This window comes from Pinus tabuliformis, chromosome 9, assembly GCF_031772625.1.
Source record: "Pinus tabuliformis cultivar Carrire ecotype Pingquan chromosome 9, CPIR1, whole genome shotgun sequence".
In the NCBI taxonomy this organism is placed as follows: domain Eukaryota; kingdom Viridiplantae; phylum Streptophyta; class Pinopsida; order Pinales; family Pinaceae; genus Pinus; species Pinus tabuliformis.
In genome coordinates this window covers 396258577-396269433 of record NC_142307.1, presented here as the reverse complement: position 1 = coordinate 396269433, position 10857 = coordinate 396258577, and the positions used below count along the sequence as shown (strand labels likewise).

At 34.9% G+C, this 10857-nt stretch overlaps 1 protein-coding gene across 1 annotated transcript; it reads left to right on the top strand.

Annotated features, from left to right (window-relative positions):
- Nucleotides 1-657: 657 nt before the first annotated feature.
- Nucleotides 658-8024, top strand: LOC149148811 (protein DETOXIFICATION 35-like). The gene is made up of 8 exons (XM_089445765.1): nt 658-953; nt 4323-4861; nt 4972-5058; nt 5931-5987; nt 6279-6517; nt 6836-6954; nt 7191-7277; nt 7398-8024. Exons 1-8 carry the CDS (start codon nt 951-953, stop codon nt 7518-7520), a joined length of 1254 nt encoding a protein of 417 aa, XP_089301891.1. The 5' UTR covers nt 658-950; the 3' UTR covers nt 7521-8024.
- Nucleotides 8025-10857: the final 2833 nt, after the last annotated feature.

The following is a 10857-nucleotide window of genomic DNA, read 5'->3' as shown; positions in this document are numbered from 1 at the left end:
AACTCCAAAATGTCTAATAATAAAACAGAGTCATTAAAATAAGTCTCTGCTACTAAAAAATAATAATTTAACTAAAAATTATCTGATTGACTCAGCAAATAACACTAAAACTTATAATAATTAGATAACACTTATTAAAATAAACCTCCAAATAATAGAAAATCTCTTCTTAATGCGGGGAATCTCTTCCCAATCATATATGTAATCCAAAATACAATTTAGGAAAGAAAACTTTTTGGAAGTTTTTTCTTTGGATTTCCGGACAATTTTTCCGGTTTAATTTCTCTAAAATCTCGCTGGAATTGATTAAAATCTCAAGATTGATGGGTAAATCCTGCACAAGAGAAGTGCCATAGGGGTTTTTCATGGTGTTGAATCCATATACAGTCAAAAAACTAGTTTAAATAACACAAATCAAAATTTCACCTCAATTTTTTCCACCAAATTCTGACACCATAAACTCCAAAAAAATTGCACTATAAATAACTCCAAAAAAACCATGATTTCAATTTTATTAAAAAAATATATTATTTTATTAAAAAAAAATTATAGCATCGGTCACCGCCCGCCCTCGGATAGTTACATCTGGCCACTTTCTTGAAATATATATATATATTCACGTATGGGTAAGAAGCTTGTGGAATTGTGCAACCAATATGGCGGACTCTCCGTGCTCCCCATTGCTCGCGACTGTAGAAGAGGAGCCCAAGCAACAACTAAGTGCGAGAAGTAGCGACTTACCTGCCATTACAACATTCCCACAGTTTGCAAGGGAGAGTTGGATTGAATCCAAGAAGCTGTGGGCTATTGCAGGGCCTGCTGTCATCACCACACTATGCCAATATGCATTCGTGTCCGTTACACTGATCTTTACAGGCCAGCTGAGCAGCCTTCAATTGGCCGCAGTATCCATAGGAATCAATGTGATCGTAGTATTCAGCTTCGGATTTATGGTCAGTACTGCCATCAAAATCTATTGGTTATGTTTTCAGATTGTGAGTTATGGTATATAACTTTTGCCAAATATGTTTCCCTTTCACTGTTACAGATTTATTTAGATAGTTATAACGTGCCGTACTGGGGAATCGAACCCATGGCCATTTATTCCAGAAAATGCACTTCTGGAAGTCAGACCATCTTACCGCTAAAAGATTTTATAAATCCATGTCACAAATTTCGGCACGCTACTCCGGAATCGAGCCCCTTGAATGGCGCTTCTGGAAGTTCCCTGATCATATTGCCAAAAGAGGTGAGACCTCCCTATCACGAAGTCTCTTCTAGGAAACGTATCACAAATGAGGCAGAAAAGAAGTGAAAAACTGGTGCCTTCAAAGTAAAATAATAGTTTCTGTAGCAGAGTAACTGACTGAAGAAGGAAACAGGCAAACCAAGGGAAGAGTATAGTGGTGCCTTCAAACTAAAATAACAGTTTATGTAGCAGAGTAACTGATTGAAGAAGAAAACAGCCAAACCAAAGGAAGAATATAGTGACAGTAAGAAATCATAATTCCCTATATAAGACCTCTATATTATTGACATAACTTGGTGGTTAACTGAGCTTCCCCCTCTCTTCACCATAGCTTGATCGTAAGAAACCGTTACCGCTTCGAGTTTAAATAGTATCAACCGCCTAAAACTTTGTGAAAGTAAAATATAAGGCGCAGCAGGCTGGAAATATGAGGAACACCAGGGTTGAAATATGAGGCGCAACTATAGAATTTCACTTGCCTTATTCTTCTTATCGACTCAAATTGAAAGTCTAATCCTTATGAAATATATCTTCTCTTTATGCTTCCGGAAGAAAGAGTGGAAAAGGAAAAAAATACTACTTACCCTATGGCTCAAGCACTGTAGAACCTCGCGCAGGGTAAATGGTGAGAGAGCTTTAGCATTTTACAGTAGGTAAGGGAGCCGAGCTACCTCATAGGTATTCATTGGATTAAATAGTATGGAATGGAATGAATACTTTAATGGACTAAGGATTATAAAAGGCATTCACTATTAGAAATAGTGAAAGTATTAGAGTTGAAAATACAACATTGTAGATCATTTTAAGGTTCTCTCATATATAAAGGGACGGTTGCGCAGCCAAACCTATGGGAGAAGCTTCCCCATCTTATGTAACTTCCATGAAATATTCATTCTGAAATTCTTATTTGCAGAGTTATCTTTTTCACTGACATTCCCTTGATTCTTTCTTTAACCATAAGGGAATTTCACAATTCAACATATGAATATCTTTTTTTTGGGTATTAAATGGATATTTTTGTGTTTCTTTTAACTATTAACAAAAACACATTAGGCATTTTATTAAAAAATAGAAAAAGAAAATGACACATCAGCTACCAGCACTTGCAATAGATAAGTTTATTCAATAAAATACCTATAGGGCACAAGCATGAGATTAGTTTGTATCCTTCTTTCCTCTAGGCTACATGGTCGTGTGTGCCTCTAGTATGTTCCAAGTTCAAGATTAAAGTATCACACGAAAACGTGCACTAAATATTTTGGGGTTTGACTAAGTGGAAACAACCTTTAGGTGAACATGTCATGTGATTATCATGGGGTATGTCAGTAGACTAGATGGGCCCATAAGAGATCTAGCCTAGACAATCAATTGCCAATTGAAAAAAAAGAAAAAAAATCCCTAGAGATGGTCAAAACTATGTAGACACATTTCATTGTCAAAAATGCCATTTGGTAATACAATTAAAAATCAGTAATCTTTACAAGCCACTTGACATAAAACATAAAGCCTATAAAATATTTCCATAAGGCATAAAAAATATTAAATACACTAATCCATAATTACTAATTAATAGATAAGTAAGATAAAAGGTAATTGTGCTATTTTTATCCATAAATCCTCATCCATCATTAACCCACTCAACACCTAGGATAGTGGGCCCCAACCATGAGAGAGGCGATTGTCTTAATCATGTGGATAAGGCCTCATCCATCATTAACCCACTCAATATCTATTATAGTGGGCCCCAACCATCATTAATGTCATCTTGTGGCTTATCCCTTTCATATAGAGCAAAAATCAGTGATATAAACTTGTCATTATAACATTATTGTGAAGGGCAACAAGGCCATAATGATAACATTCTCATTTTTCACATATAACCTGCTTAGCTTTATATTAGGACCCCTAACAAATTATCTGAAAGGAATGAGAGTATCAAATAAGAAACTCCCTTCTCATTCTCATTATGCAAGGAGCATCCGAGCCTAATTCTCTAATAAGGAGAACAAATGCACCACATATAATAACACATTTTACAATATGACGTGTTTGTTTAAATATATATAACCATTCATTTTGATAAATATTTATACATTATGAAACTAAAAAACATGGAATTTGTTTAAAAAAAACCTCCTAATAAATAAGAAAAATGAGGTATTTCATAAAATATAGTAATCCATTCTTGCATTAATTTAACAATTGACACCATAGACATTTAGGTTAAGAAACTCCTACCTGGACTGCTTTATGTCCAACAAACTAGATGAAGAATGCCTTCTTAATTTTAGTGAATGGTTTCCAGATCACTGCAAGTGCGAGGTTGTCCATTTAGATTTGTGTCCCGATATGTGCTCCTTGATTGATAATAAGTTAAATAAAGAAGCATTTTAATAAAAAAATTATTAAATATATTTGAAAGATAATTATTAGCAGTAATCAACATGCTCTATTTTGGTTTTGTTTTTTCTCAATATCCTATGCTCTCAGGTCTCCACCCGTTTAAAGCCATAAGGTTTTCTTTTGACATTAGATTAAAGCTAAAGTCTGAGTGAATTTGGTTTCGGTTATTTAAAATCGAGAAGATTCAAGGTTTTTATGGCAGATGAAGTACGCAAATTTATTTTGGTGGTTCTCATATTTAGCTTTCGTGTGCTCTTATGATTTAATACGTTCAGAGAAGTACTTGTACATATTTCAAATCCTTGGCGAACAAAATATATTTTCTTTCTCATGAAAAGGAAGTTTTTCAGAATGCGGTTCAATAACTTATGTGTGGTAATTTCATGGTAGGAATTCCATGAACTTAGTGGAATGGGAAATACTCAACAAGACAATGTTGTGGCAAAACATAATTCTCAATGGTGGCCAAGAAATCATGTAATATCTGTACAATTAGAAAGAGATTCCAGTTGAGCTTCTACTCCCTGCTTTTCAATAAAACAATGGAATTTCTGGAGCTAAGGAATGGATGATGCTTGAAATATTGTGACTTCTAAGCAGAAAATGTTTAGAACTTTGCTTCAACTTGTAATGTCTCTGAACATGGGATATTTGCTTTCCACTTTTGTAGCTTGGAATGGGGAGTGCATTGGAGACACTTTGCGGCCAAGCCTTTGGGGCAGGTCAAATTCACATGCTTGGAGTGTTTATGCAACGATCCTGGATAATTTTGACTGCAACTGCGATGTTATTAAGTCCAATTTACATTTTCTCTGCGCCCATTTTGAAGCTGTTGGGACAAGCTGATGATATTTCTGATCTCACTGGACAATTTGCCATTTGGACACTTCCACTACCGTTTTCTTTTGCTATTAATTTTCCAGTTCAGAAGTTTCTTCAGTCCCAGAGCAAAGTCACGGCCATGGCTTGGATTTCTGTAATTGGGTTAATAATTCACGTTTTCCTTAGCTGGCTATGCATATCCAAACTGAATTGGGAATTGGTTGGAGCAGCTGTGTCACTGAACATAAGCTGGTGGACACTGGTTATATGCCAGCTGGTTTATGCAGTTCGTTGGTGTCCTGATGCTTGGACTGGATTATCTGTTTTGGCTTTCTATGACCTGTGGGCATTTGTTCGGCTCTCCTTGGCTTCTGCGGTTATGCTATGGTTAGTAACAGGATTTAATTAGTTACATTGAGCTTAAAATTCAGTATTTACTCACATTCTCTCGTTCCTTCTTCCTTTCTGACATATGGATGGTTTGATGATTATTTCAGCTTGGAGGTCTGGTATTTCATGACATTAATTGTTTTGACCGGCCACCTAAAGAACGCAGAAATCGCAGTGGACTCAATCTCCATTTGGTAAGCAGTGTGTCCACTGCCTCCTATGTCTGGCGGGGCTTGCTTTCTCGAGGCACAAAGGCTTTTGACTAATGAGCTTTTACGGTCTCTTTATAGAACTTGATCCACTAGACAGAGTTTTTGCAAAAGAGCTGCAAAATGCCCCAGGTCATTGGGTGTTGAGTTAGTAAGACTCGACATTCAAATACACTACCTGCACTTCTTTACTGGCCCAGGTTCTGGCATGGCTTTGAGGAATATGCACATTTTCTTCCCTTATAGAGCCACTCTAGAAGAGGAAGATCTCCATAAGATGTGGAATTACCCTGCAACAAGAGATATAGAACAAAGCAGTGGGAAGTGCATATGGCCACCAGAAGCCAATTAGTCTAACCTTTGTGTCTCAACAGAAGCTAAGCCATAGGCCATGTATGGGTTCTTTAGCACCTTTTTCCAAATGATATAGGATTCTCTCTGGTAACCTTGTTATAGTTTCAAGCGATTGTTCTCAAGTTTGACCGTTGTTTCACCTCTTAAGTATTTATAACCATTCTTCATTGAGCATGAATTTGGATGTAATATCCCCTTTTAAGTATTTCTAACCATTCTTCTTTCAGCATGGATTTGAATGGAAGGAAGCCATGATTTTCATTGGAAAAACCATTACTTCTTTCAGCATGAATTTCAATGTGATTTTCCTTTTTAAGTATTTCTAACCATTCTTTCTTTCAACATGAATTTGAATGCGATCTCCCCTTTTGAGTATTTTTAAGCATGAATTTGAATAGATGGAAAGACGTGATTTTCATTGAATAAGTTATAACCATTCTTCTTTCAGCATGAATTTGAATGTGATTACTACATTTAAGTATTTCTAACTAATCTTCTTTCAGCATGAATTTGACTGAATGGGAAGCCATGATTTTCTTTGGAATTAATGCTGCCATCAGGTAAGCTAGCTGTTTTAGTTCCACATACCCTCTTTATTTCAACAATATTATTTTACAATTATTTTTTCTGTTTTTGTCTCAAACAACATGTTGAAATATGGCATGTCAGACCTTATGTAGATGGGACAACAGAACGTTCTAAGCTACAAAGAAATGATGGCTTTTCCCATGTCTTGGAAGCACATTGCTAACAAATTGTTTATTTTTATCTGTAATTTTGATGTTGTATCCTGTTTTTCTCTCTTTCAAACTTCAATTTTAAGTTTACTCTATTCAACACATCTTCTGCAGCGTGAGAGTTTCCAATGAACTAGGTGCTGGCCATCCAAGAGCTACAAAATTCTCTGTTATGGTTGTGGTTGCACAATCACTATTGATTGGCATTATTTGCATGGTTATAGTTCTTCTCGTGAAGAACAAATTTGCCGTACTATTTACTGACAGCGAGGTGATCATGAGAGCAGTGTCTAAATTAGCAATCCTTCTTGCAGTAACAATGCTTCTAAATAGTGTACAGCCAGTTCTATCAGGTAATATTTTGTATATGATTTGCATTCAATCCTCTTATATTTGATTTTGATTTGAGTGGGCAAAGCTCATATCTCCAACATAATTCCATGCTTATTAGCACCTACATGCTTGGAGGTTTTCACCTCTGCTTATAATTTTCAATCATCACATTTTTTCAATCATAATGGTCCCTCTAATACAGAGCACTCTCCTCATAACGCTCAAATAAAGTAGATTTGTAATTTAAAGTCAAACCAAACAATTAGCAGTCAACCCTATTGGTTTCAAGGTGTAATGTTTTCAAGATAATGATGTTTTTCTCTTGGAAATGTTATCAGGTGTGGCTGTTGGTGGAGGGTGGCAAGGTTTGGTAGCCTACATAAACTTAGGATGCTATTATGTTTTTGGTGTACCTCTTGGTCTACTTTTGGGCTACAAGTTTGACTTAGGAGTAAAGGTGCACTAGGCATTCCCATGTTTTGTTTTTTATGCTTTGTTCGTTATGATTCCAACACACTGATTTCAGCATTGCAAACATTATTGGAGTAGAAGGCAAGACTAGAAGGCCTTCTCTGGTCTCTCTATTCCAAGCTTTAAAATTGATCTTGTTGTAAGCATTGCCTTCAGTGAAAGCAAAAATTTGTTCAGCCATCTAACTTTTTGTGTAAATTTGATGTTGAAATGAGGGATCAGGGCATTTGGTGTGGGATGATTGGTGGAACTGCACTGCAGACCTTGATTTTGTTATTGATTGTATATTTCACAAACTGGAACAAAGAGGTATGACCTATGAAATTATCTTATATCCTAGGTTGAGATGAAGTTATGGAATAGTTGTATTTATCTTGTATTTTTTCGATATGTTGAGCACTTCGGTTCTTGATCTCCACGGAAATGCAGGCCTCTGCTGCCGAAAATCGTATCAAGTTATGGGGTGGTGGTGTAGTTGAGGCTCTCAAACACAACTCAGTTGATTTAAAATCAGAGAATAATGCTGATGTCAATATATTGACTGTTGCATAGAAGTAAAACAGCCAATTATTCGTCACATTAGCTTCCATTCTAACTCTCTTCCACATGAGTAGCAGGCAACAAACGGCAGTAAGAGGAACAGTGAACCATCAAGTTTCACGAGAATCAATAATATTTGAGATGGTTGGAGATTGGAGTGGAAGGAAAAATAATTCCCTTCTAAAATGTCTGGGAGATGTTTATTCACAAAGTATCACTTTCAAAGTGCCTATCTTAGTCTAGTTGATGCTTATTCACAGGTATTACTATCTTTGGAATGTCTGGCCCAAATTTCACTTAAAAATTGGTAGGTTGGTCAAGTAAATATTCATTCACAGGTAGTATGAATGCTGGAGGCATATAAAACCACCTACGGGTGCGAGTACAACATATTAAAATACCAAAAAAATTTCGGGAATTCTGAGATAAATGAGGAGATGGATTTTTTCCTTATTTCAGTTGTAGGGATTCAGGGATTCTTAATTACCATTTTTTTTGTTTTTAATAAAGTATTACGAGCAACAGGATTTTCATTTATTTTCATAGTATATATATCTTGAGGGAAAATTTTCTTCATTGTATATACGTATTATATTAATTTGAAATAAGAATACATGCCAAATTTTAATTTCACATTTTATAAATTCATAGACTTTTGTTTTCAGAGCGATTGTCCAGTTTTAAATGCTGTTGTTCGATATATGTGACAATGGAGAATGTTTCATTCTCCTCTTCATTTTCTTTTCATTATATTTTAATTTTACTAATATATTTATATTTAAAATATATTATTATACCTGATAAATCATAATCATAAAAGATATGGTAAAACCTGATATATTCTGTGGTTGAATGTTTCTGTATCAAATCTGATAAGTAGATATGGGTATGTTTCTGCTTTAGGTTTAGATGAACTGGAAAAATCTGTCCCTTTATATAGTATCTGTTTCTGGGCATCTCATTGCCCCCTAAAAAATGTTATGTATTGCAGATCTTTATATTTTCTTAATATAAATCCATGATGGTTTTTTCCTCTGAAACCGTACGAATTTTGATTAAAAATATTAAATTTATTAGAAATTATAGGTTACTTATATTTCAGCCTATAATTTATCTATTAAGTGAGGATATCTTAAATAAAATGGAATTAAATTTATTAATTATTAATTACTTAAATTATTTACTAATTTAGATTTATTTTAATTTTAAATTTATCAAACATTAAGAGGGATCAGTTTTTTTGGTGCAATTTTTTTTTGAATGCAGAATTAGGAAATGTTTGCACCTCCAGTGTTTGTGATTTGATGTCTCTTAGAGCCTAATAGATCCATAGTTAAGATGGATCTATAGTGATTTCAATGATGTGCGGTTACACAAAATTTGTTAAACATTTAATTATTCTGATCATTTTAAATATGCTAAATATGTCTAATATAGATATGACCATTTTAGTTTTAAATTTGCTAAGTTACTTCAGTTTGTTGAGTTGATAGAGACTATTAATAACTTAATGATGAAATAAAATTTTCGAATGCAAAGTGACAATTAACAACGTTGAATGATAGAAAATGTGAATAATAAGAATGTAGTTAAATAGTCTTCATTGTGATAAATCTCAAACTATTTTCTTCTTATGTTCTTATTGTCACATATGATAGGTTTTCCATCTTTTCACATTGATCATATAAAAATGGCGGTTGAAATCGCAGGCCAATCAAACTTTAACTTGAGCTATTATAGTAAACACCATACCTTGTTTTTGTTGCTCTCCAATATTAATAGTAGTCTTCTCCAAAGTCAATCATTGTGACTTATGGAGTTTTAAACACCAAGTAAGTTTCAATGTTAACTGTTTTCTATTGCCTTGTTTGAATGCAGAGTAACTAACAATGTTGAATGATAAAGAATGAGAATAATAAAAATGTAGTAAATTACAATATTTTATAGTTTCAAGAAGCAAACATTTCAGGTAAGTGAACATTTTATTTAAGATGAAAATTGAAGTATTTTATTTATGAATGAAAAATGTAACACTGAAACCACGGCACATCGTCAATATTTTTTTTGTGCTTACATTAAAATCAATGCACACTATTGATTTGATTACTTTTAAATTAATGCACATCATACATCTAGTTTGTAATGTTCCCGAGAAATTAATTGCCTAAGAGACGAAGTACCCTATTGATCCATGTAGGCTATAGTCATTGGTAAAGGTGAAAACCAAAAAATACGTAATGTTTTGTAGGTTTTAACCCTGTACAAAAATTACCTGCAAACATATTCTTAAAACAAAAAATATACAATGTCGAGAACATAAAAAATATATACACGGAGATTTTTTGCTCGATCCCAAAACCAGGACTACTAGATTGATTTTTCATTATATTCCTTTCAATGTCACAATACATATATACATGTTGAAGCATTCATAAACCCCAATCCATTAACCTTAGATTAGAACATAATTGTAGTTCCCTTGACCAGATATACAAAATACCATGGGCAGAAAACCATCATGCCCAAAATCATGTGCAGAATATATGCACAAAACTATGTGCAAAATCCGTACACAAAACCATGGCTAGGTCTGTCCACCATCTTTGGGTTCGCCTACCATCCTTAGGTTCACATAAAAAATAATCTCGGGGCGTTGCCCTGGAACCGGGGGAAAGGGGGTTACCGCCCCCTACAAACCCCCTTGGGACCCTTCCACTGCGCCCAAATCTACAACAACCATTTGAAATTGAGACATATGCGTCTGACCATGCTATTGGTGCAGTTCTTACTTAGCAAGGGCATATCACAATGAGGCACTTTCAGATACAGTCTGAAAGTATCCCACTTATGACAAAGAGATGTATTATATTGTTCAGATCTACCGACAATGGAAGCATTACATTATGGAGAAGGAAATAGTCATCCACACACACCACCAACGCCTGTAGTTCATATAGACACAAGGGAAGTTACAGAACAATCGCCATTAAAAATGGTCCACATATCTATAACAGTTCCATTTGAACATCAAGTATAAGAAGAGAAACACTAATAATGTTGTAGACTGTCTTAGCTGACCACCGATTATGGCGCTAACCACTATGCTCGACTCTTGTGGACACGAGACTTCGGGGTGGCCGCATCTTTACAAGAGAGCCAAAATTCAGCAACACATACCAGATGCTCTTGGAAGGCAAGCAAGTTCGAGATTTTCACCTCCAGGGTGCATTATTATGCCACTTTGCACACCTTTATGTTCCTACAAGTGAGTGTTCCAAGATGATTTGGGAGGTGCACTGCATTTGGGTCGTTGGACATTTTGGAGTAGAGAAAACAGTGGCAGCATTGC